Genomic DNA, 27,751 nt, shown 5'->3' with positions numbered 1-27,751 from the left:
CATAACTGGGTCATTTTAATCATTGCAGGACTGGTCATATGTAATTCTGTGCTTTACTTCGAGCAATGTTGGCTACAACATGAATTCTGAACTTGTAGTGATTAAATAACTGTTCCTGTAATATATCCAGCTGGCTATTTTCATGTTGTGTTATATCCCCCTCCTGCTGATTTCCACCTGCTTTGGAGGATGTGCTTGGGGATTTTACTTCCTCTGGTAACCATACTTGTTTTCTAACCAAACTGCCTAATTCAGAAAATATGAGCTTGGATATAATGTTAGGATGTGTTGTTTATTACTCCTTGGGAAATTACTTACTAAGGAGGTACAACAACTGCAAGAAAAAAACACCGCAGGACATGATGCAATAACATCTATCAGATTTTGTGAGCGTGCAGTATAATTATTATTCATATTGTTTATAGTTTATAGTGTGTATGGACAGACTGGCGATTCAGTGTTTTATTTTTCCTGGAAGCTTCCAGGCTAGGTTACTTTTCAAAAAATCTTAATTTGTATTTGTTGGATAGCACAACCAAGCTGAAGTTATGGTCCTAGGGGAAAATCTCAGACATGTCTTGTCTGATGTTGTATGTACAGTATGTGTTGTACTGGTGTGATATTTTTTGGTCTTGTGCTCTGTTTCTTATTGACTTGTAAAGCACATCATGATGTTTGCTTAAGAAAGAAAATATAAATAAACTTTACTAACAGAACTTACTTTACTCTAGCAAGCCTGTTGGAGCCTCTCTGCACTTGTCAACATGTGAGACCAGCTACTTCCATTCACAGATTTATAAATCTCTAAATCTATATATATTATTTTTAGATTTGATCAATTTAGGATAACAGGATTTGGCCTGGTATTAGAATAGTAGCAGGTCTGTTACTATGTGATTTTTCTACATGAGTTTATAACCTAGCTAAAACGTATGCAGTAATACAACAGTCCTACAATTAATCCTACCTTTATGAACGTTAAAATGTTCATTTTTTGTTGAACCTGAAACAAATGAGAGAGGTGTTGACTCAACTAATGATCACTTTGGAGGTTGTAGTTTGTGTTGCTGTTGTTTTGTATTGCGTTACACTGAGAGGTGTTCCTAATTTTTAGTCATTGCCATAAATAAGGTGGACAAAATAGAAACACATCTACAATCAGAGCTGTATACATTGAATGAAATTAAAATACTTGCAGTAGTTATTTGAAAAACAGGTGTTTCTGACAATTGGATAATATTAAACGCTGTATATTTCTGGATCCCTGGAAAACACAGAACTGCACTGGTGAAGTACAAAGTCAGACGCTCACAGGTTTTGACCCATACCTGTGCTTGCACGAATGTTTCGCTATGAATTTGACTTCCCCGAGGTGGGAGGAGAGGCATTGTAGGGGGTGTGTCAGCCATCATCAAGCATCACAATGGACCTTGTTTTAAAATCCAGTCATCCATCGGATGTGACATTGCACCACCTGCCTGCTTATATCAGGCCAGTGGCACAAGTGTTCTGTGCAACCACAGTTGGTGCAGGTACATCCTCATAGAACCTACAAAATAATATATGAAGATTATTTTATTGATAAGTTAATAAACTGATAACACAGAAAGGACCAGGGCAAATATTTAAAGGTAGGAACTATAGTAGGTGAACAAATGAATGATGTGCCCTTCACCCTTGACCATTGTCTGATGATAGTATTGTAAAAAAACTAACATTTAATGGAAATATTTGTGTATCCATTACAGTGTAGTGTACTTCGAGCACTTAAAGTGTTGATTGAATGTTGTCCTTTACACTTACGGTACACCACAATCATAACATAAATATGTACATATGTATTTATTATCTGCCTGGTTTTTGCCTTCCGCTCTTTTGTGCACTTCTGTAAACTTCCTTGACTTTGTGATGTCATCAGACTGGGACGACCCGGGGTAGACTGCTACTGTCAGCATGAGAGCGGAGCAGCGGTTCTTCAACTGCAGTTCCTCATCAATGAGGTAAGCCAGACTCCATTACAATGCTTTCGTAAAGCTGTGATTTTTAAAGCTGCCCTCGTCACACTTTGGAGGCCTGAAGTCACTATCATAGCCACATGTTGCCAGCAACCTGTTCACTCCTTGGAACCAAATGTCTTCCCACTGTGGGCCCTAATGTCTTTGTCTTGAGACGCCCTGGTGGGGATTTTAAATGTAGCTGCTTATTAGAAGGAAGAACTAAGTTGAATGGGACACATTGGCCAGAAATCAACCACTAAGTTACTGTATATCAGTAGAAAAGATCTCAGTTCACCTTTAGAAATCACTTTGTGTGTGGGGGGAAAAAAGAGATGAAGATCAGAAAACAATAATCTTGAAAACAGCAGCTTATTGGAGCACCTTGGGTCATGTTGTGATTGCATGAATGATAAATTAAATTTCACACCATGACTGTTTGTTTTGAAATGTAGTGGATTGTCTTTTCAATAGATGAGGAATTTGCCTATGGAGTCAAATGTTTGAAAAATAGTTTGACAAAAATGTAAATGTTTTATATGTTCCATGTGGAGGTTCTAGTGTACCTGTGGTAGGGAGAACAGCATATAATAATGACCTATTTAGAGTAAAGGATCGTGACCATATTTAATATGATCATGAACATTGTATGTTTTCCTCTTTGTCATTAAAACCCTTTCCCCTCACTGCTCCACTTACTACTAACAGACCAGTACTGTGTGGATTGACACATGGCAGTGCTGTGCGTCAGCTAGTTGATTTTATGACTTAAACAGCAGCAGTGTGGTGTGGTTTGATGCAATATTTAGTTTTACTAACAAAATACTGTAGATGTATTACAGAAAAAAAGGGCCCTCTTATAAGTTAAAGAGCAGGAACCAAGTCACACGGGTTTGGAGCACAAAGCTGTCTCTCACTTTGTGTTTCTCTTTCTTGTTTGTCCTTTATTCTGCTGTAATCAATGCACTTTTCCTGCATCTTTGTTGTTTTTTCTTTGCCATCTATATTTCTTTTCAAGCCCACTGGCTCTTTGAGTCCACTTCTCCATCACTCATACTTGTGATGTGTCTGAGGCAAATGGCAGCTGATGGGCCTGAAGAGGAGTCTGAGTGTGCTTGTGTGACAGGTATTGACTTTGTATGTGTGTATGAGTATGTGTGTGGGTCTAAGTATGTGTGTAAGCACCCAGATGTTTGTGTAAGAGGATCTCAACATGTTGTGGGCAGGCATGTTACAACAGAATTTGGGACTCATGTGTGTCTTGTTTAATTGGTGGGTTTGTTAAGCGTGTGTGTGTGTGTGTGTGTGTGTGTGTGTGTGTGTGTGTGTGTGTGTGTGTGTGTGTTTGAGTGTTATATCTGTGCAAACTCCCTAATGGTCTCTCTAACAGGCCGCAAATCACAGTGACTCCTGTAGGTCTTCTCATCTTTTGACAGAGTGACTAATAGCAATGCTGTATGTCAATGCCCTCTCTTGGATTCAGTGTGTGGGTAGTCGGCCGCCCTGCTAATGAAGACGTGCATATTCAGACCGGCCTCTTGACTTTCACTTAGGTGTAATAGCTTATTCCTATTAGATGCATGAACCCCAAAAAGGGGCCACATCTTGCAGGTGCCTGTGAACGAAGAGCTTGTGCATCCATTAGGGATATATATATATATATATATATATATATATATATTGTCTATGACAAACAGAAGTCACACAATGCAACACGTCTAGTTGTCTCATACCATGTCATTCTCAAAATCTTCTCCCTCTTGTTATTTTATGATGAGAACTATTATATTTTTCTGTCACTGTGTCGGTGGAAGGTATGACTAAGCTAATTAATGTGTTTGTTTGCCTATTCTGAATTCATTATTTTGCTTGATGAATAATACATCTAAAGAGGCTGAGTGCTGCTGAGGATTGGTAGGGGGAAAGGAAAAGGTGAGAAGAGAGGATTGTTGTGCCGTTCTGAGGGCTGGATTGAAGGAGGGGTCCGTAGGAGTATGTATGTTTGTTTCTTAACAAACACACATAGTCTTGTATTTAGTGTTAAATACATTTCCTTGAAACAAATGTAAGTCTCCAGAAAGGATGAGGTACATAGAAACAGAGACTGGTATTGGGAATTTATTTTAGGGACATTGCCATTCCTCTGAACTGGTATGTTGATTAATGTTTTTTAACAATGGCAGAGAAATTAGGTGCAGCAGAAACTTTGTTATTAAAGCCCCTTTTCCTCCTAAATCCTTTGTTAGGAAGTTGTTAGGTCTAATATTTAGCATTGCATCTTATTTCCTCTATGTGTCAAAGGACAAAGAGGAGTAGCAGGAGAAGATGGAACAGATGCTAACACATCCAGGCGGCCCGACACACACATGCACACCTCATTAACCTTTAACATGACCCGAAATGACCTGAGATTGGGGAACTAAATTAGCTCACTGCAGCTGATGAACCAACACTAAGTAAAGTCATTTTAACTGCTGATGTTTGAATGTAAATGTTCAGGTATGTTTTGTTTTGTTTTAAGTGCTGTTATTTATATCAAATCTACAACACACAGTGTGGTATGTAATAAAAGCTGTCAGGCAGATCTTGTACCCTGCCTGCACTATGTGCTTTTTCAGCTTTGGAGAACTTTGATCATTTTAGTTTTATGCAACACCTCGGCGAGTTCTTTTAAAAGAAAGAACTGGCTTGGTATCAGGCCACACACTGGCTGACGTATTGATCAATTGACCAATAATAGATCCTCTGATGCACACAGTGTGTAATGAGAACTACACTCACCTTGAAGATTATTAGGAACACCTGTTCAATTTTTCGTTAATGCAATTATCTAATCAACCAATCACTTGGAAGCTGCTTCAATACATTTAGGGGTGTTGTCCAGGTCTAGACAATCTCCAGAACTCCAAACTGAATGTCAGAATGGGAAAGAAAAGTGATCTAAGCAACTTTGAGCGTGGCATGGTTGTTGGTGCCAGACGGGCTGGTTTGAGTATTTTCCAATCTGCTCAGTTATTGGGATTTTCATGCACAACCATTTCTAGGGTTTACAAAGAATGGTCTGAAAAAGGAAAAACATCCAGTATGTTGCAGTCCTGTAGGTGAAAACGCCTTGTTGATGCTAGAGGTCAGAGGAGAATGGGCCGACTAATTCCAGCTGATAGAAGATCAACTTTGACTCAAATAACCACTCGTAACAACCGAGGTATGCAGCCAAGCATTTGTGAAGCCACAACACACAACCTTGAGGCGGATGGGCTACACCAGCAGAAGACCCCACCAGGTACCACTCATCTCCACTAAAAATAGGAAAATGAGGCTACAATTTGCTCAAGCTCACCAAAATTGGACCTTTCAAGACTGGAAAAATGTTGTCTGGTCTGATGAGTCTCGATTTATGTTGAGACATTCAGATGGTAGAGTCAGAATTTGGCGTAAACCGAATGAGAACATGGATCCGTCATGCCTTGTTACCACTGGGCAGGCCGGTGGTGGTGGTGTAATGGTGTGGGGGATGTTTTCTTGGCACACTTCAGGCCCCTTAGTACCAATTGGGCATCGTTTAAATGCTACAGCCTACCTGAGCATTGTTTCTGACCATGTCCATCCCTTTATGACCACCATGTACCCATCCTCTGATGGCTACTTCCAGCAGGATAATGCACCATGTCACAAAGCTCAAATCATTTCAAATTGGTTTCTTGAACATGACAATGAGTTCACCGTACTAAAATGGCCCCCACAGTCACCACATATCAACCCAATAGAACATCTTTGGGATGTGGTGGAACAGGAGCTTCGTGCCCTGGATGTGCATCCCACAAATCTCCATCATCTGCAAGATGCTATCCTATCAATATGGGCCAACATTTCTAAAGAATGCTTCCAGCACCTTGAATCAATGCCACGAAGAATTAAGGCAGTTCTGAAGGCGAAAGGGGGTCAAACACGCTATTAGTAGGGTGTTCCTAATAATCTTCAAGGTGAGTGTATATACAGTGATTCCCATTGACTAAATCTATACAGAAGTACACAAATATAAAAATGTTCACTTTGTGGGGTTTAAGAACATCCACTTTGTTACCAATATGAAATTCCTCTCTTTTTTATAGGTATTAATAGTAGAGAATTATAAGGGAAACTATCAGTTAACTAGACTATTAATCCTCCATTATCTGAACATAAATACACACAAATGCTCTTAAAGCCATCTTCTTGATTTTTCCGTCATGCAATTTTCCCTACTGATTGTCATTTAACTCATGCTGTGTACATGTGCCTGCTGGTCACCTTGCCTGTGTTGCCATCGAGACATCAAGATAATTATACCATAATGGCGTTGTGGACCTGGCTCTCACCTTGTCTGCCTTTCCTGTTCTCTTTTCTCCGCGTCTGGTATGATTTCTTAATTAGCTGCTTCTCCACCTCCTCTCACTCCCTTGGTTGAAAGAAAACAACTCCCTCAGCATAGGAAATAATCTTTAAAATGATCCTTTGATAACTGTAGAATGAAATTAAATATTAATAGTTCAAATTACCTTTATTTGAGGATGCTGGTTTAAGGATCTGGGTAAAATGGATGGAATGAATGAATCAGGGTGCAATTATATTACATGACAAGATTGCAGTGAAAGAAAAAATTTGACATGGCTAAAGTTAAGCACGTCCTTTTTTACGCATGGAAAGGGAGGCGTGAAACAAGATAGAAGGCAGTAAGCAGAAAATGCTAAAATAATTATTTTGTTCATTTTTTTCTTGTTGAATTAATTTAGGAAGATCAAGTATGTTTGTTTTAAGTGAGATGCAAGAGTCACAGGTGGCACTGAAAAGTAGAGGTCATTCATTAATAGAACTTGGATAGGGATTAGGTAAAGGGAGGAATTAGATAGATAGATAGATAGATAGATTGATTTTTATTGATCCCAAAAAAATGGGAAATTCCGGTGTTGCAGCAGCAAAAATATCTGTCACACATACAGAATATACATGAAGTAAAAGGATACAATATACATGAAATAACAATAGGATAGACTATAAGAACAAATAGTTTAAAATATCTATAAGTTGGGAATAAAAACTGTACAACTGTAAAATGTCAACTGTTTAAATAGTATTGATAAAGCTGTAGGTAAACAAACCTATTGTGCAAGTTGCAATTAGTGCAGTTGTGATGTCTATGAGTCTTATCTGTCACTCAGTGAAGAAGTGTTAAATAGTTTGATTGCCTGCGGCAGGAATGATTTCTTGTATCGGAAATCATTCCTGCCGCAGGCAATCAAACTATCTTAAACTATTTAGTCACAGATGAAGAGTTTTTACCAGACAATACTAAATCATTTTACTGTGTGAAAAAAACAGATGGGGATGTTGAAAATGCTTCCACACACGTACATACTGATGCACAGAATGCCCAATTTATTGTACAGTAAAGTGTTCATTCAGTCTTATCTTTGCTCTTAACTTATTTTTATTGACCTTAAAATAAATTAAAGATTATGTAACACGCATCTTTGCTTCAGTGAGTGGGGGGAACACATTCACCAAAATGAAAATCATAGGGGAGAATGTTTTCATCCTAACTTGCACTGTACAGTCTTTAATCCCACGATTAAGTTTGTAATCTAAAGCTAATTCTCCCTGGGCTCCGGTCTGAACAGCGACACCCTGGGAGCAAAGCCCTACTGGGAATTTCACTGTAATTACAATCCTTAGAACTAGGATGTTCCGCTCACAGTTGACATCCATTTTTATCTGATGTCCATATGATTTTGCACCGAGGAGTACATGCAATGATGTATTCAACATACTGTATCTACAAGTAAAACAGCTGTCTTCAATAGTCTCTGATTAGAGTTAATTATAATGTCTATGTAAAAATGTCTGCCATACTATATTAGTTTTACACAAAATAATGCTTTATAGGAGACAGCTTCCATGGATTTGTGTTTGTTTAAATGTATACCATAATGCCATTTGTTGATCATGAAACCCCGTTTGTATGTTTGTTGTTTTCTTTTCATAATTTGGGTAAACTAACCCTTTAAATGTTAGGGCAAACATCTTTTAATTTCTTTAAAGATGGATAGCTGGCTTGATAAAGTTGTATACATTTTACACATACAAGGGTTGGTTTTAGCTGCATTATAAATACACTGGACACTGGATTATATGTATATTTTTTTCCGGCATACACATCGACATTGACTTTCTCTTAAACTTTGGTTTATTATCAAATGTACACGTCTCTCCTTTAACATACAGTGAATCTCCTCATTGTGTCCGAGTACAACTGCAATTACTAATATTGGAGATGTTTACATTACATTTAGAGCTGAGTTTAATAGCTGGAAACCTTTCAGAACGGTCATGCATCTCATTCTTCTGCCACCCAAGGGGCTGAATAAGCAAATGCACCACATCAGTTATCTCAGCAGACCAGGATGCAGTGCACTGACAAGATGTTTAGGAGAATCAGGGAAGCGTTTCTATAATGTTGCTTAGTGCTCTCTGCACTTGTACTGTATATTCTAAATACAAGAAAACATGATCTGTTTCTTACATGTGTACTTGAGAGACACTGTACTTACTTTATGTTACTTGTGTGCACAAGTAGATTGTTTGGATCTTCAGGTCTTCTGTGTGGGTGCTTACAGCTGGAATCCACTGTGTTTTTGCACTTTGTGTTCAGTCTAATCAACCAGGACTACAGAACTTGGGTTAATTCAAAAAGTCAAGGTGTCCTCTGTGTCCCTATAATGATTCAATACTGATATTCATTTTCTTGACCTTCAGGGGGCGCTGGTCACAGCCTGTGCAGATGACACGCTTCACTTGTGGAATCTCCGTCAGAGGCGGCCAGCTGTCCTCCATTCACTCAAATTCAACAGAGAGAGGTAAGCATACATTCCACTAGATTCAAATAGCTTACACACATACACACGCACGCACGCACTCACGCACACACACACACACACACACACACACACACACACACACACACACACACACACACACACACACACACACACACACACACAGAGGAAGACATTAAATCAGTCCACTCTGGAAGACAGTGAAGCAGAGTGTTGACAGGACAAGGGCAGCTCCTCTGTCCTGCCTCTGATCCTTTTTCACCCTGTCTGACAAACCCAAGGAGGATGTGCTAGCTTGAAGCGTTCTCTTCTGTCTCAGCTGGCGACCCCTTCTGCCTTCTGAGGTACCCCCACTAACACCACCACAGGCTGTGAGAGCTGACTTTCCAGTGGTTATTAGGCAGATGAATCCATCTCCTTTGACATGTTGCCACCTAAATCCTTGAGACACATACTTTTCATTTTCACTTGGTTGCTACAAACTGGCATTGGCAGAGAGAGTTGGTGGCATCTTTTAACAAGATATTGTAATGGCAACCAAGTCTACCTAGGCATGAAGGTAGGTGAGTTGAATCTAAATTGGGTCATTATAGTTTGAATGAACAACATCTGCAAATGTTTGTAATGCCAGGAGCCATGTCGTGGATTTACTTTATTGTTGGGGTTTTGCAGATGTGGATGTCCTCCAGGAGTGAGAGAGAAATCATTTCTTGAATCCTTACATTTTCTCCAACTAGACCAAATTTCATTAATTCTGAGCCCCTTCTACCTACCTCCACCTTAAAGCAGTTTAAGGCCTTTGGCTGTCCCAAATGGTGCATTATTCTCAATGTCCTGCCTGAGCACTCTTAGAAAACAGGTTCAGTCTGGAGGTGGCCACTGCAGTTGTTTAATTATCCAGGGCACACATGCACAATACACTTTTTCTGTCCACTGGGCAAAATAGCAAGCTATTGTAGGAGCACTGTGTAATGGCAGGGGCGGTAAGTGTATAAGTTTGCAAAATATGTGTTATCAGAAAAAAACCTTTTACATTGTATCTGCCCTAGTTCTAGCTGGAGCCTTCTCCCTTGGTTCTTTGCCATACCATCACATGCTCAACTTAAATGGGCTTGGTCAATGAAATCAAGGCCAGTTGTTCGGTAGGGCCGTACCCAACTCAGAATGTTGTCAGTCAAATCAGATTTGGCTGTTTAATACGAATTTTCGTTCCTATTGTTTCAGGTATTCAAGCAACAATTTATTGAACTGCCAGATTTTTGAACGGGGTTCGGCCATTTGTTCAGGGTGACAAAGACATCCACGTCATAAAGTAAACAATCCAAGTTAGCCCTCCGAGCTAATGTGTGCTAACCACTATAGCCGAGGGTAATAAAATAAAAAAACGGATGCTCTGTAATGTGAACCAGTGTGAACCGAGACGGCCAACATACTTTTATTAACTCACATATTGACAACGGCAATGCATAACGCTACAGTTTCATTTCTTCAGTTTTTACCCTTCACAATAAAAGCCCAATTTACTTAAATTCACTCAGAGCATTTCCCTAAGAGGGAGTCACTGCTGTTTTAAAAGATTTCAAAGGCAAGTTTTCTTTGAAAACGGAACAGAAACTTGCACTGGAACAATTCCTACAAAAGAAGGATGTGTTTGCCTTACTACTGACCGGCTTTTTTGTTTTTGTTTTACTGCTGACCTGCTTTTTTTTTTTTAAAAATGTATTACCGACCGGCTTTCGCTCGGCCTCGCTCTGCAAAGTACGTCACCCGGATCGTTGGTCTGATTGGTTGAAGGACTATCCAATTGCGTACAGTCATTTGAACTATGCCCGTTGATCACGCCTCTTGTGCAGAGAAAACACAGAGCAGACTCCCCAGACTAATGTTCAATCTTAAAAGATTGAGCTTGGTCTGGTGATAGCCTGACTATTACAACACACTACAAATTGCTTGCTGAGACCGATGATTTGTATGTGATTAATTAAGGAGTACTATAAAATCCACTTCCTCTCACATAGCACGGCAATAAGACTGCACAAATTAAACCAGGTGACATCCTTTACTGTCAAACTGGGAAAACAACAAATATTATGGGATTAAGAAGGCTAGTCTAAACATAAATTAGTGAAATCAAACAGTGGAAAAAAACTAATATACTGTGATGTATTTAAGGCCTTTAACTATCAGCTGTACTTTGTGTAAAAGCATGTGTCTTCTAATTGTCTGGTTCAAATACAAGGCATTAATACTGTAGACATTTCTCTTTTGGTTTTCTTTTTTAATTTGAGTTCAGTCTGAATCCCAGAGCTCATGTCCTACATGAAATGTACTTTTGTGGTTAATTTGTGTCTGAAGGGATAAGATGGAGTTGATTAAAACCCTTCATTTCTCATGTAAGTGGTATACTTTCATAAAAAATGTAGATTTATGGGGCACTGTGATGTAGGATTCAAAGACAACTTATGCCAATTGTATTGCACCACTCTCTTCCTGTTTAGATAGATGTATAGATTTAGGCTATAGATGAGGCTGTCTGTTAGTCACTCTGGCCAATGTGTTTCTCAAATAAAATAAATCCTTAAAGGTACAATATGTAACTTTTCTGCAATAAAATGTCTAAAAACGACCATACCTATGTTATATTTTTTTTGTGTGTATATGAGTTGTGTAGTTACACTATCCCAAATGTTTCCACCAAATGGCAAACCCAGAGAAATCTGTTATTTTATTTTCAGACACGTCACGTTTCATTTAGTCGCCCGTCAGTCATATAACCTTTCACCATCTAGCTACTCGTAACTTCCGTCAAAACACTGGCACCCAGATGCTACATTCGAGAGTAATTGTAAATCATACAATGTCACAGAAAGAAATATTGGTAACACTGCTTTTTCTGCCAAAAGGCATCATTTTGTGATTAATTACATGCCACTTTGCAACACAGTAATACAGCAGAAACCTTATTTATTGATACATATCAATATTAATCCATCTTAATGTTACTACAATGTATGTGCTGGTTGACAAGTAGCTAACGTTAATGCTAGCTAATGCTTGGTGGATAACATTATAGGGTTACATCGTTCAACACGCTCATAAAGTTATTAGTAGTATGATTGTTTTGACCATGGATAAAAGCAGCACTGGGCTAACCCACGAATAAGTTCACTAGTAACGTTAATGTTAGCTGTATAGATAGACGATTAATCTAATGCTAATTTAGCCAGCTAGCACACCCCGCTCTGCCTGCCTCACTCCCCTGGCACAAAGAGACTTCATTCAAGATGATAGCTGACAACACAGCCGGGACATGTAGCAATAGCTAGTTACCGTTAGTCCCACTCGGTGCCAGGTGCTTCCGATGCTAACGGCAGTTTAATGAAGCGTCTGGAAACAGAGAATAGCAGACCCAGGCATCCTAGTCACAACATCGGCCATCCATAATGTTAGCTACCGGTGTTTGTACCGAAAATCTCCTCCCTGCCAAATTTCTCCCCCCTTCGCGTTTAGCTGTCTTTACAGTTAGCTAGCTAAATTAACCCGACAAATGGTGGGTTAAGCACCAAAACGAATAGTTAAGATTACAGAAAAGTGAAGGGGGAGATCGGGCAGCTGGGAGATGTTCTCCTGCTTCTGACAACGGCAATCGAACTATCATTAGCCAGCGGCTAAAACCTGCTAACGTTAGCCGATAATGTTAGCTTGCTGGCTCACTAGCTAACTGGTCAGCTAGATACCATTACAGATTGAATCAAGAAAAACGTAATTATGTTGGGGAAACTGCAGCTGTTTTATTAGCATGAAATGAGTAAATGTTACTAAACATAACGTGAATAAACTTGAAAGGGTAAACTCGTCCGTGAACAGATGCATTCTAATCGACGATAGTGTTTAGCAATAAAAACTCTCATAATTCCACGCAACTTCCCTACGTCATCAAACGTCTGTGTTTACAATCCATTGTTTTGGTTGAGAGACCCCTAGCGGCAGAAAGTTACATATTGTACGTTTAAAGCTGCACTGATCACTATTTTGTATTATAAACTATGGAAAAAATGACTAGGTATAATGAAAAAGGGGTGGCTCGTAGTGACAAACAAAATTTGTTCAGTTCTAAGAAGCGTTTTTAGCAACTTCCAGGTCATTTCTTATGTTTCATAGCCTACAACTTTACTGTTTTGGTTCACTCACACTGCTCTCTTCAGCACAATTTCCATCAGCAGCAGGTAGCTGTTTTAAGTGAAAAAAGTTCTGATAAACCCACCTAACCAGCACCAAATGACAGAGAGAAACAGTTACAACTAATGGGTGAACATAGTTGAGCATTCGGAAGCTTAAAAGCCAGCTATTGCTCTTACGAGTAGGTCTGTCACGATAGTCAATACATGGACTTATCGCACGATATACGGAAATGAGCTTGGTAGCTTTTGGTGACGCAATATATTGCAATTGATAATTTGTATAATTGAAAATAAAGATTTATTCATTTTGACGTACAAATGAATGTTACCAACATTTTAGTCGATGACGCCGCCTCTGTCATCTCGTCTGCTTTCTGTGTCGGAGGAAGAGGCAGGGCTCAGGCATATCATTAAACCAAAACTACATGAATTAAAATCATAGGATTTATTGATTATTCCTAAAACAAAAAAGTAAACTGATAATTGATATTTACCAAATAATTCAAGTTTGTAGCTGATTTGACAATAACCAGTGTATATTCTAAAGCATTTCTTCTTCATAAAACTTTAAATTACAGCTGTGTTTGAAAGGCTCTGTGACACTAAATAAACCTGTTTTGTCTTAAAGTCTAAAGCTACATGAGACTTCTGCAAAATGTCTCTGAAAGAAATGCTCCCGTGTTGTTAATTTGATTAATTTCTTTGGATGACCAACATGTACCTCCAGACAAAAACCTATATTTAGTATATTATATTTAACATTAAAATAATTTGAGCCCACTTATATTTTGGGGGTTTAGGACGCAAATGAACGTTTGTCCCCCGATTTATACATCTATCTACTATATTACACATGACTGTAGTGCAACTTAACATTAAAAAACAATAGACTAGCACAACTAAACCAAATTGCCTCAACAGCAACTAACTAGGATTAACTAAAGAAAACCACAAACAAGGTCCTGGTTTTATACTCACGGCAAACGAGCCCCCAACTTGTTACGACCGGCTCACAGGCCACAACAAAAGAGGGAGATGCACAGCAACGTAACAATAATAAAGTGACATTTATTAAATAATGATGCAAACAAGAGAACGATGAGATGTGACTCAAAACAGTCACATCTCAAACAGAGAGAAAACGTGTTGGTGTGCAGTCGGGAGAATGCGGCCGCCGGGTCTTGGGGCAGGCGGGGTTAAATAGTCTGGGAGGACCGGCCAGGTGATCACAGTCATCTCATTATCTCCTCTGCTACACCTGCAAGTTAACAAGACAAACCACAGTACACATGTATGACAGGCCCAGGGCCATCACACCAACAAACATGACATCATTTTGATGCATTTATTTTAAAAGATTATTTGTGTAGCTAGTGTTTGTGTGTATGCAGTAGTTATTACAGTATATAGTTGTGAGGACTAGTTCAGTTTTCTCACATCGTCACAGGACTTTTTTGGGGGGTGGCAGCAAGAAGCTTGCGCATAGGTGAGGATAAGGTGAGGGTCTGGGTGCGCAGACCTCATTCCCACCATCTTCACTCCTACCAGATGGACCTCCAGTGGCATGAGGGAACCCATGGCGACCTTCGTCTGGCAGGGGTTGCAGGGGGTTTCTGGTGGTCCGGTCAGTTGGACTCTGCCTGTGCCTGTCCCCAGGTGCAGGTTTGTCTTCAAGGTTTGCTCCCCTAGCCACTGTACCCTCCCGAGTTAACCCACGTGGCTGTGGGGTTGCCTTCTTCTGCCTTCCCAGTCGTTGTAGTGGTTCTCACACCATCATCTTCCGCCTGCGCCGCCGTTGGGGTCTTCACTATTTACCCATAGCTGGGGCTATTTACCCATAACTGGGACAGTGGTTGATGGGCATCAGGGCGTTTCCACTCACTGATGGGCCTGCATTCCACGTCTGTGAGGCCAACTGCTGCTCCGAGATCCCGTACAACTTAGCCTGGAACCACAAGGGACCAGTTACCATGTGTGCCATGGGGAGGCGTGTACGAGATCTTGGCAGTGGAGAGGCTATGTACTGGCTGAGGAGGCTTACACACTCGGCTCCTCTTTTCGCCCCTGAGAACAAAGGGCTATCCGGTGTCAGTAGCTGAAAGCAGAGAGTGGCAAGCAGAAGCAGCATGCAGCATGCGCTAACTACAGGCACTACTACCCCAACACTACTGCACTGACGCATCACACGCCGTGCGTGCAAATGCACACACACAAACACACACACACACACACACACACACACACACACACACACACACACACACACAGACCAACACACACACACACACACACACACACACACACACACACACACACAGCTGCTCAGCCTTCTTCAGAGCAGCCAGGAGGCATTCACTCACAAAGCTTTGCTCGTCAATCTGATCGACATAGGAGGCTCTTGTTTTCTTGCTCTCCTCCAGCAGGGAGGTTTTCTCCTGCTGCCATAGGACACACTCACTCTCCAGCTGATGTTCACACTTTTTCTCAAGAGCAGCCATGAAGTTCTTGTTGTTTTTGTCCTGCATTTCCAGCTGGGCTCTATGGGAAGCCTGGGCTCTTTCCAGTATTGTCTTTCCCTCCACCTGTTTTAGGAGATCTTCCTCCATCTTGCTCAATTTATCCTTCAGCTCCTGAGCTTGAGCCCTCTCAATCTCCAGATAGCAACTCTAACTTCACGTTGGTCTTAGCTACTGCGAGCATCTGTCTCTCTTTACGATACTCGATCTTCTGAGTCTCCACATTATTTTTAAGGGCCTCCTTCTCTCCCTTCATCTTCTCCAATTTGACATTCAGGTCTTCAGTAATGAAGTACTGTAGGTCGAGATCTTTCTGGGCTTTTCGCAGCCTGTTGCTGAATTTTCCCAGCTGGGTTTTCAGATGCTCTGTTTCCCCACGTGGGGAGTGGACATGTTCAGCCAGAGCCTCATCCAGCTGGGCTCTATGGGAAGCCTGGGATCTTTCCAGTATTTCCTTTACCTCCTCTGCCTGTTTTCGGAGAGCTTCCTCCATCTTGCTCAATTTATCCTTCAGCTCCTGAGCTTGAGCCCTCTCAATCTCCAGATAGCTCTCCAACCTCACGTTGGTGGTCTTAGCTTCTGCGAGCGTCTGTCTCTCTTTGTGACGCTCCATCTTCTGAGTCTCCACATTATTTTTAAGGGCCTCCTTCTCTCCTTTCATCTGCTCCAATTCGACTTTCAGGTCTTCAGTGATGAACTACTGCAGGTCGAGATCTTTTTGGGCTTTTCGCAGCCTGTTGCTGATTTTTCCCAGCTGGGATTTTAGATACTCTGTTTCCCTGGGTGGGGAGTAGACACGTTCAGCCAGCTGAACTTTCAGGTCACACATCTCCCTCTGCATCAGCTATTTCTCATGGCTCCAACTGCGGCCCTCTCTCTGTTGTTGGAGCTGATCGAGGAGATTGGCCAGCAAGTCCTCTCGGATTATCAGGTGAACTCTTCCCTCAGATTCACATTGGGTGAGCCTCACCTCGCTGTCCTTCAGTTCACACCGTACTTGTTCTTCAAGTGAACTGAGATAGAAATTCATTTGCGGTTCAATCTCTCTGGAGTGGAATTCCATGTTTTCCAACTTTGTATTCTGCTGGCCCAGTGTTTTTTCTCCTGTTGCAATGTGCACCTTTGGATTGTCACAGTCAAATGACTCTGATACAAACTGCTGTCTGAGTGAATTTGTGTCAGAACTAAAACTACTCCATTCTATCTTTGATTCTGTTGTTGCTATGGGATACCAGTTTGTTTATGTTTGAATATACAGTATGAATGTAAGGATTTCTGATGATTCCTAAAATATGGCAAAGAAAGAACACTTTGTCGGTACACGATCCGTTCTGCCTGCACGATCCGTTCTGCACATGCGCAAGATAATACTGTTTTACCGAGGATACGACCTGCACGATCTGTTCCACGCTAGCCTATGGCTAGCCTCCACCGGGAAGCTAACGTTAGTTTAGCTAACAGCTAATTCGGCTAACCGCTAGCTGACAGCTAGATTCAGTCTAAAATAACGTTAACTCAAACTTAATGGGAAAAGCAGGCTACAGCTAAATTAAGACTTCACAGTAATAACAATACAGACAAGTATTGAGTGATTGGATTTTAAATGAGCACAAGTAAAGTAGAACTGACGTAACAGCTGTTATATATGTTAGGTGTTTGTTATATATGTCAACGTTTATTTTCAAGTTTTATTTTGAGGGTCTTTTAAAGTTATTACATGCTGTCTCAGCTAGCAGTTAGCCGAATTAGCTGTTAGCTAAACTAACGTTAGCTTGCCTGTGGAGGCTAACGGCAGACCGCTACAATCAGCTAGCGGTTAGCCGAATGAGCCGTTAGCTAAACTAACATTAGCTTGCCAGTGGAGGCTAACGGCAGACCGCTACAATCAGCATCGGTTAGCCGAATGAGCCGTTAGCTAAACTAACGTTAGCTTGCCTGTGGAGGCTAACGGCAGACCGCTACAATCTGCTAGCGGTTATCCAAATTAGCTGTTAGCTAAACTAACGTTAGCTTGGCTGTCGACCGGAAGCGTGGAACAGATCGTGCAGTGTCGTAAATCCTCGTACAACCGCGCATGCGCGAACATTTTGCGCATGTGCAGAACGGATCGTGCAGGCAGAACGGATCGTGTACCGACACACTTTACAAAATATGGAAAGGAAAAAGATGGATGTCTTTGCACAAGAGCAGTACACACAAGCATGCGCCAGTTGGGACGCCATTTTCTCTAACTCCAATAACCATGTGCCCTCAGCAACTACCTATTATTTAAAATGTGCATTTACCACAATAAAACATTTTTTTAGTAATAGAAAATAAAAATAGAGTAATAGGCTATTAAACAAAGGAAGATTCTTTTGACCAAGAGTTATAGCCAGTTTCTTTTCAAAGAAAAGCCGTTTCGACACTCTGAGTCGAAGAAAGCTCCGACACAGAAATCAAGTGAAAAAACTTTCATTCACACTGGAAGTATATTAGAAAAGATTTGAAAACACAGCAAAACACAAAAGACAGGATGATACGAAAAGTGCTTCAAAATGAAGATGAAGTTATTTAACAGGTATATTTTCTGTTTCTGTTCATATTTTCTGTCTTTCTGCAAGAAAAGCAGTCTATTCACTCCAACTAAATGTTGATTTCCACCTTTTGATGCCTGTGTTGTGGGCAAGGACATTTAATGAATATGACTGCATTTCCAGTGAATGTGATAGAATATAATTTATTTTTTCCACAAAGTTTTCTTTATTCTTCTTTCGAATCTTACTTTTAATGAGCACATATAATAGCAAACTCAACCTGAATGCTATACAAGTCAAGGACTTTGGCTGAGTCACAGGACATGATTTCTCTCTACTGAAACTTTCCATCACAAGAGAGCGAAAAGCTTTCTCCCCAAGACAGAAAAATCTCAATCCTGTTATTATAAAGCACATTAAACATAAACCTGGACAAGGGACACCTTCATATTGCACCAGAGCCTTAAATAATAATGGGCTGGAGGAGATTGTTAAACCAATGTACTGTCTGCAAGTCTCTCTTAAAAAAGACAAGCTGCTTCCTGAGGTCTGCCAACATCTGCCACTCTTTACCATGTGTGAGCATGCTGATCTTCTTCTGAGCAGGAGGTTGGCTTTACAAACCCTGCCAGGGCATGCTCTTCTGTTGCCGGCGAATGGTTTGCTGCCATCCTACAGCTCTCCAGGATCTCGGCCAGTTTCGTTTTGATCATGGCGCCACCTGAAGCGTCCCTGGGTCAGTGCACTCTGACGCTCCCGCATAGATGACAGCCCACTTCATCACCATACCACAGTGTGAGATTCCTAGGGCATGGAAGGGTGTCGTAGGTCGCCCTCAACAGGAAGCTGAGCCTGGATTGAGGCGTACTCCAGATGTCTGCCCAGGTGATACGCCTGTTGATGGTAGCATCCCATCTCGTCCAGGCTCCTTGCGTGCCTTGGGATATTGCCTTCAAGTGGAAGCGCTCCTGCTCCAGTCTGGTGATTTCATCCACCACCATCGTCTTCTGCTGTCTCTTGGTGGCTTTAGACCAGAATTGCTGCGCTGCTCCCCAGCCCAGCCCAGCATGACTGGTCAGGACAGCCCCCATCACTTCTCAGTGTTGCAGACTGGAGATGGCACGATCTACCTCTGCCTGCGCCTTCCATTTGCGGCCTGTGCGGATGGGGATATTCACATTCCATATGAGCGGGTCTGCTGAGTTCTTTAGTTCCAGTACAAGGCGAGCCTTTTCCTGCTTATACCGTAGGCTGATGGATTTGATGGGGAGCTCCAGCATGCTCCGGCCAAAGAGACCTGCATCTGAGAAGCATCCCACTTGAGGATATAACTGTTGGCAATGCTATCCATCCTGCTGACTTCTGATGAAGCGATTTCGCAGACCTTTACGGGCCACAGGATACGTTGGTACAGGATGTGCTGGTAGTACCGCACCTTGTGCTTCCCGGACAGTTGACTCTGCTCAGTCTTTGCCACACCGTCAGCAAGTTGATGTTTGGTTAGCTTTTCCATCTGCCTGTCTGACAAGTCTGCCTTGTACTGCCTCCCCAGGCTTCGCAGTGGTTTCTCGTCCAGCCGCGGGATGGGCTCCCCTCCTGCGACAAAGCTGTCCTGGACTTGCAGTATGTCTCTCCTTATCGACAGGCTTCTTGATTTTTCCGCCTTGACCTTCATCCTTGCCCATGTGAGAAGTTAATCATAACGCCTGAGGAGCCTGGTTGTGCAAGGAGCTGTTTGAAGGATGCTTGTCACGTCGTCCATGTAGCTCCTCAGGGGTGGAAGCCTCACACCCGATGGTAATTTGATACCTCCAACTACCTGCCTGGCCCCAATGAGGATTACCTTAAAGGCCATGACAAACAGGATGGGGGAGATGGCGCATTCCATCGCAATTCCGCGTTCTAGTTGCTGCCATCCCATCGTGTAGCCCTCTAGCGTGAAACACGTGCAGGTTGCTGAAGTATCTGGCGATGATGTTCTTTACACAACCCAGGACATGGAAGAACTCCAAGGCATAGTCAATCAACCTGTGTGGGACTGAGCCATATGCATTGGAGAGGTCTAACCACACCACATGCATCCTGGGAAGCCAGGGATTCCAGCCTTCTGGCAGCCTGTGTCGATGTATCCATTTGCCATGAGAAAGTTGGTCGTTCTCTTTACCAGAACAGAGAAGAAAATGTTCCCCTCTACATTCAACAAGGCAATGCTTCTGAACTGGCTGATGGTCTGGGAGTTCTGCTCCTTGGGAATGAATACACTGACGGCTTACTGCCACTCTACTGGGATTTGCTGCTTCCTCCAAGCTGTTTTCATTAGCTTCCACAGTGCCTTGACTACCTGCGGGCAGTTCTTATAGAGCTTGTAGGGAAGCCCGTTCGGCCCTGGGGCTGATGCTGACCTTGCCTTCTTGATTACTTCCTCCACTTCTTGCAACTTAGGTGGGGAAATGTTGAACGGTAAGGTTGGAGGGGCTGGTCGTGGTACATACCCTGGAGAACCAAGTTGTGATGTTCGTTTGTCGTCACTGTACTGACTGTTGATGTATTGCTCCAGCTCCTCCTTACTGATGTTCGGCTTGCCGCTTCTCTTCACCTCATCCCACAGCTCCTTCAAGCCTTCCTTCTCCTGAGGTGCAGCCTTCCTCCAGTTCCAACAGAGTTGGCGTCTTGCTTTGATGAGCTGTTCAATCTCTCTCTCTCTTCTTCCCTTGCCTGGGGCTGTGGGCTCTTTCCTACTGACCTCACCAAACTTCTCTCTGCATATCTCGAAGATGATGTCCCCAATGATGTTAAGTTTGCTCTCAACGCTCCCTCTCATTGCCAGCTCCAATAGTTGGCTCATGTCAGCATCCAGACTCTGCCACGCCATCCGGTCATTCGCTTTTGGCCATTTGAGCTTATGCCTGGCTGCTTTGTTACCGGCTTTGTTGGGTGTGAAGAGAGAGGGTAACTTCCACTGTCTCACACACACACACACACACACACACACACACACACACACACACACACACACACACACACACACACACAACAGGTACTAGTTATAATGTTATTAATAATGATAACAAACTTTATTTGTATTGCTTTTTAAAATCAACGTTGCAGTGAAAAAAAAACACAAAATCACAGGTGTTGCTTGAGTTTTGACCTCTACGGCAATATTCAGCTTTGATTATCTGGCAATAAACAATTGTTATTATATTAGTTAGCGAAACTTGCTTTATCAATCATTTCATGTTGTTAAGCATTTCCCCTTAAGCTACAACCACTCTTGTTGGCTATAGGAGGACATGAGAAGAGTAGAGAGAGTAAATGAATAACAGTAGCAGAAAGCATATGGTACAGGTTGTTAGTAGAACTGGTAGACGCAGAGTTGCCCTGTTGCTGCCCTTTATAGACTGCTTATGTTGGCGGGCAGTAGACACAGCAGTTACAGCTCGCTGTCTGAAAACACCTTAAGTCACTTTTTTTAGAATCCAGAAATGAACCGAGTATAATCATTTACACACCTTAATAACATACACTAACATTTACAGTACAGTCTATAACTTATTTTGTTAATTTGTGTTACTTCTATGGTGTACCTTTTAATATTACAATGCTGTGCCTTTTCCTGATCATAATATACTGTATATCATAATACTTTTGCTACTGCAACAACCTCAATACATTAATCCTTTGTGAAACATCACATACTAGTGCCTGTAAGACTTTTTTATATTTTAGATTCATAGCCTTGGAGCTGTACCTATCATGGTGTTATGCACATGCCCACACAAACACACACAGGTGAAGGTTAGAAATTATATTTTGTATCAAAAGTGTTGAAAACATGTTTCAGTAGCTTTCTACCTGCATTGTGATGCAATGAGGTAGGAAGCAGAACCTCTCGCTCTCAGTGGCAGTGAATCATGCTCGAAGATAAAAGGAGAAAAAGAGCACCATGAGTCATCCGTCAGAGGCCGGGCAGTGACTTGCCATTTAGCTCTGTGTCTCCAGACTGAATATCTGACAATTAGCACCCTAACACTCCCCCAGAATCCCAAGAATAACGTATGAATCACTGGCAACGGTGTAGAGAATTGTTTTGTGATAACTGTCAGGATCTCGTGCTTGCCACCCCTCATCAACTGTCGTGCTGTTTTTTTGAAGACTTTCAGTCCAAACTAAATATACACTACAATACATGAAACATTGGACACTTACTGTAGTTTTTAGCACAGTACAAGGAGGCCGTTGAGCTAATGTAATCATCTGTGATTTTAAGTTATCAAACAGAACTGTTCTTTGCTGATATATTGAGCAGTTGCGTCATGTCTCCTGCAGAGCAGATGGCAAGGCCAGTTCCCTAGATGATGTCACCAATTAAATTACTCTGTACATCTTTTTACTTCATTAAGGGTATTTGCTCCTCAGCTGGTCTCGCAGTGGCCGGTCAGCTGGCAGCGAAACCCACGTCTCCTCCTGTCCTCTTTGATTGATAATTATAAGGCCCGTTGATGGTGTCTGGTCCGAATGTTTGGAATCAAACCACGCGTTTGACTGTCTCCAAATTGCCCTCTGGATCTGTATTCATCACTACTTATCTCCTTCCCCTTCCTGTCATCTTCTGATCCTTTCCTCCATGATTTTGTCCCCTTAAGCTAATGTCTTTTATTCGACAAGGCATCCTGAACTCATAAAAGAGGCTTTTCTAAAGAGGCCCCACTTCATAAAACTTTTTTCCACAGAGAAAATATAAGGACTCACCGGATCACTGCAGATATATATATATATATATATTTTTTTTTTAAATGCAGCAATTTAGTTCATTATGTACAAAGTGATACATAATTTGCACAATTAAATGTTCACTGTACCTACTACATGCAAGTTTGTGAAGAGGTTTAAATCTCATCTGTTGCTTTTTAGACCTAAAAAGACCTAATAAGCTACAAATGTCAGTCACTTCCCAAACAAAGAAAAATGTAAATTTGGTGAGGTAAGGCTGAATGCACACACCCTCCCCACACACACCCCACACCCCTGCCAGTTTGAATATTGTCATCTCCCCAAGCCCCTAAAATCCTTATTGAATTGTCTGCCATCTCATTTGTCTTCTATCTAATAATCCTGCCGCTTGCTGGGTGGGTGGCTGTGGGGCTAGAGCCCAGTGATCCCTCGTCTCTACAAGATAATCAGCATGGACAGGAGTGACTTAGTGTGTGTTGATCTTTCTTCCTTGGTTAAGGTGATTATGGAGATATTAGTTGCTAATACCAGAGCAATAATGGTTTAAGCACCCTTGCATCACATCATAATTATTGTTATATGCCACAAGAATACATTATAGGGCTTTATGGTTATTTATTGATTTGCTTATCATAATAATTAGGGTTTGTACAGTCATGAAAAGCCTGGAAAGGTTTTGTTAAAATGTGAAACCCCAAAAGGTTGTGGAAAAGTCATGGAAAATTAGTTTTAAACATGACTTTAATGCAATGTAAGACATGCAATCACTCAGGTATGGTCATAGTAGGCTAGTTCTGTAGAACTGGTCGAGACGAGGCAAGACAAGTGCTTACTAGGAGAGTCTCAACTTCGATGTTAAAGCAAACGATTTTGACTATCAAAATCAGAAGCAAGATCGGCGATTCCCCCAGTTATCTTTTTTCTCTCCACCCCTGCCTACCTGCGCACGCCCCAATAAAAAAACTAATAACAACAGACCGGCTAGTAGCATAACAATTTCTCGGATAGAATATTAAATATTATGTACTGCAAATGTGGTCAAAATTGTGTGAAAAAATCAAATAGATATTTTAATGCAGTGCACTGTGTTCCACTGTTATGAGATAAAACTCTTCATATGTGTAAAACAAAAACCTTGAATACATATTTTGCAGTATATATTTAGTAGCAGTTTTTAGTTACAGTTACTTTGAATCGATGTTTTGGGCAGCAGAAGTTTATAAAATGTTATTTTCATATGCTATGAATTATTTATAACACTTATTTTTCTTGAAAAATAAACGGGAAAAAAATAATTTTTTCATGAAAATTGGTTTGGAGTCATAAAAAAGTTATTAACATACATTGGCCAAAATGTGTATGAACTCTGAATAATAAATCAGAATAATATTTCATACTATTGGAAGCTTTAAACAGATGAGTAGTGAGTGTGCGAAGTGGTGGACCAGTTTAGACTGTAGTGCATATGTCAACAAGCTACTGGTTAATGCAACACTACACAGAAAACGTTCAGGCTTCTACTTCTGGGAGTTGCTCTCAAAGACTCTTTAAACAACTATTTATAGTGGCTTAAAGCGAGTTTACAGGCTGAGTGCAAAAGTTCTCTGACGAAAGAGAAGCAGGAGTGGCACGATAAAGGGCAGGAGGAGCGAATGTAGGCGAGAAAACCTACACGTAAGGCACCGCATTGTGGAGGAAAATAGATTCACTTAACTGTCGAGTGCTAATTTAAACCTTGATTGAGGATGAGTGAGGCCATGACTTCCATGAATGAGTCAGGGTTTGACTTTGATGAAGAAGGGCAGTTATTACCATTGAACACTGGCTTAGGAAGTCTGCCAAATGCCATGCACAGTACTATACATACTGTATCGGAAGTTGCAGAAGGCTATTGCTTAGTAGACGCCTGCTAGAATGCAGTTTTAATCCATTTGTTGTCAAACAAATGTTTCATTGAATAACTGCCTCCTAGCCCATGTTTGTTTGATTGATTTGATTTGATTGGTCTGTAACGCTTTGAAACAAGAAAATGTCACTCCAATAAAATGCCTCTATGTTACATGTTGATTGTATTTTAGAAGGAATCTAATCTCTTTGAATTAAAATAGCTGTTTGTCAAGTTTAAGTTGACTGCATCATATTGCACCAAAATACTAGTACTGTTTACTGTTTAACTAAAGACTATACTTATTAGGGCTGGATGATTAATCGAAAAATAATCGTAACCGAAATTCAGAGCCTATAACCGACGTAATTTTACCAAGTCGGTTATTTCGGTCTTTTAATCCTATTAATATTTCCGCGGCCGCCCACTGTGTGTTAATGTACTTTCCCCTTAAAACATATTAGGTATATATAGGTACATAGGTGCTTTCCGATCGGATAGTACTTGTACTTTTTAGAGGAAAAGTACACTTCTAAGCAGTTCTAAGAACTACTCTCCCCCAAAAAAAATGTTCCCGTTTGCATTCCCACTGGCCAAGTGGCCATAGGGACTGGTAGGAGGGGTAAGGGAGCGACGCAAGCACAGCAACAGTCTTTATAGCATCGTCACTTGACCTTACCGTCACATACAACAACAACAAATGATGCTAATACTTGTGCACTTTTCCTATATTAAATGCACGTCCATTCTCGTAGTAATTCACGTAATGTTTTGCTCAACACAGACGGGGCTTTATTATACTCAGAACAGACCCCGCCTCTGCCTGTTGCGCTGTGGACGTGTGTGTATGTGTGTGTGTGTGTGTGTGTGTGTGTGTGTGTGTGTGTGTGTGTGTGTGTGTGACAGCCGGCGAGGATACGCTTGTGGAGTTTAACTCCGAAAAGACAGTTAACCACAGGTTCCCGTTAATCTTATGATGGACATTTATTATTTATTTTCTACATTTTTAGGAAACTTATTTTTTTTTACATTAAAACTTAAATTACTTTTTTATAAGACGTTTTTATTTCATTGTAAAATCTACTGTTGTAGATTTCAGTTCAGTTGTTTGAAATATTTAATAAATAAGCATTAATTGCTATCTGTGTGTTGTTTCCTTATTTTAGAATCACAAAGATAGGATTATGCACTCTTTCATTAGAAAAAATGTAAAAAAGTACACTTCTAAGCAGTTCTAAGAACTACTCTCCCCCCAAAAAAATGTTCCCATTTGCATTCCCACTGGCCAAGTGGCCATAGGGACTGGTAGGAGGGGTAAGGGAGCGACGCAAGCACAGCAACAGTCTTTATAGCATCGTCACTTGACCTTACCGTCACATACAACAACAACAAATGATGCTAATACTTGTGCACTTTTCCTATATTAAATGCACGTCCATTCTCGTAGTAATTCACGTAATGTTTTGCTCAGCTTTATTATACTCAGAACAGACCCCGCCTCTGCCTGTGTGTGTGTGTGTGTGTGTGACTGTGTGTGTGTGTGTGTGTGTGTGTGTGTGTGTGTGTGTGTGTGTGTGTGTGTGTGTGACGGCCGGCGAGCCACAGGACACGCTTGTGGAGTTTAACTCCGAAGACAGTTAACCACAGGTTCCCGTTAATCTTATGATGGACATTTATTATTTATTTTCTACATTTTTAGGAAACTTTTTTTTTTACATTAAAACTTAAATTACTTTTTTATAAGACGTTTTTATTTCATTGTAAAATCTACTGTTGTAGATTTCAGTTCAGTTGTTTGAAATATTTAATAAATAAGCATTAATTGCTATCTGTGTGTTGTTTCCTTATTTTAGAATCACAAAGATAGGATTATGCACTCTTTCATTAGAAAAAATAACCGTGAACATATTTACAGTATAAGAAAAGAATTTTTTTTTAAAATAATCGTTCAATAATCGTAATCGAGGTAACTTGTTCGATTAATCGTGATTATGATTTTAGCCAAAATCGTCCAGCCCTAATACTTATTCTAATTCTAATCATTGGCAGCTTGAAATGCACCTAGCTTGTCTGAAAGCAGAATTGTGCAAAATATGTAAAATATGCAGATGTAAATCAATGTTTATATCTACAAAAGTGTGAGAATACACTGTTTTACCAAACTGCATAGAAACACTCACATCCACTGATAGCTCAATCCTCGAAACAAACTGAAACATCAACCCCTTTGTGACTGTTCATATTCTAACACTCATTCTCTTTCCTCCTCTGTTTCTTGTTCTCCAGGATCACGTTTTGCCACCTTCCCTTTCAGAGTAAATGGCTGTACGTGGGGACAGAGCGCGGAAACACACACATCGTCAACATTGAGTCCTTCATTTTGTCTGGATACGTCATCATGTGGAACAAGGCCATAGAACTGTAAGTTGCTCACGCTCCAAATACTGGAGTTGACAGAAACAATGCTGAAAGTTACTGATGACAGTGATGATTTTTAATGTGATCATGACAATACTGGTGGTATGTATTGCAGTGGGTCAGACAGTCAATTGGTAGCTAAATATCAGGTGGCAATTTACTTTACTTGTATGCAGTCTTAATGCATTTTTTTAAACGAAAATAAGATAAGAAAAAACATAAAACATCTGTCACCCAGGGTGACATAACCTAATTTGTTTCATAAGCAGTTTCAGACTTCTCAATAGCAGTGATCTCTTTGAGAGCTAAACTCTGGTCAAACTCATTTCGTGGTTCAAATCCTAAATGTGAACAGGTGAGAAACGTTTCTTCACAGACACTGAAAATTTGCAAAAAAAACGCTCTACCCGTTGCCTTTGATGTTTGATTGACAGGGTCATGAATTAGCTAGTCAGAATAGGTTTAGTTGTACACACACACACATGCTGTAAGAAATTATTGTTGGTTAATCGATTTTGTGCTCGTAATGTTAACATGGCCCCATTCCTCATTGTGTATTAATGTGTTGTTTTCCAGCCACATTTAAGTATACAAACTGACCTTGCTCTTACTTGTTATATTGAACCTTGCTCAGT

At 40.9% G+C, this 27,751-nt stretch overlaps 1 protein-coding gene across 16 annotated transcripts in view; it reads left to right on the top strand.

Moving 5' to 3' along the window:
- The window catches only part of stxbp5l (syntaxin binding protein 5-like), a 150,462-nt gene that overhangs the window by 58,577 nt on the left and 64,134 nt on the right, over positions 1-27,751 (top strand). For all 16 annotated transcript variants that reach the window (XM_036004052.1, XM_036004054.1, XM_036004051.1 and 13 more), the window contains 3 exons: positions 1,919-2,000; positions 8,787-8,887; positions 26,985-27,119. In XM_036004052.1, the coding sequence (XP_035859945.1) occupies positions 1,919-2,000; positions 8,787-8,887; positions 26,985-27,119 (318 nt within the window). The remainder of the gene's footprint in view (positions 1-1,918; positions 2,001-8,786; positions 8,888-26,984; positions 27,120-27,751) is intronic.

The sequence above is a fragment of the Sander lucioperca genome, chromosome 8 (genome assembly GCF_008315115.2).
Source record: "Sander lucioperca isolate FBNREF2018 chromosome 8, SLUC_FBN_1.2, whole genome shotgun sequence".
Classification (NCBI taxonomy): Eukaryota; Metazoa; Chordata; class Actinopteri; order Perciformes; family Percidae; genus Sander; species Sander lucioperca.
This window is presented reverse-complemented; position numbering and strand designations above follow the sequence as displayed.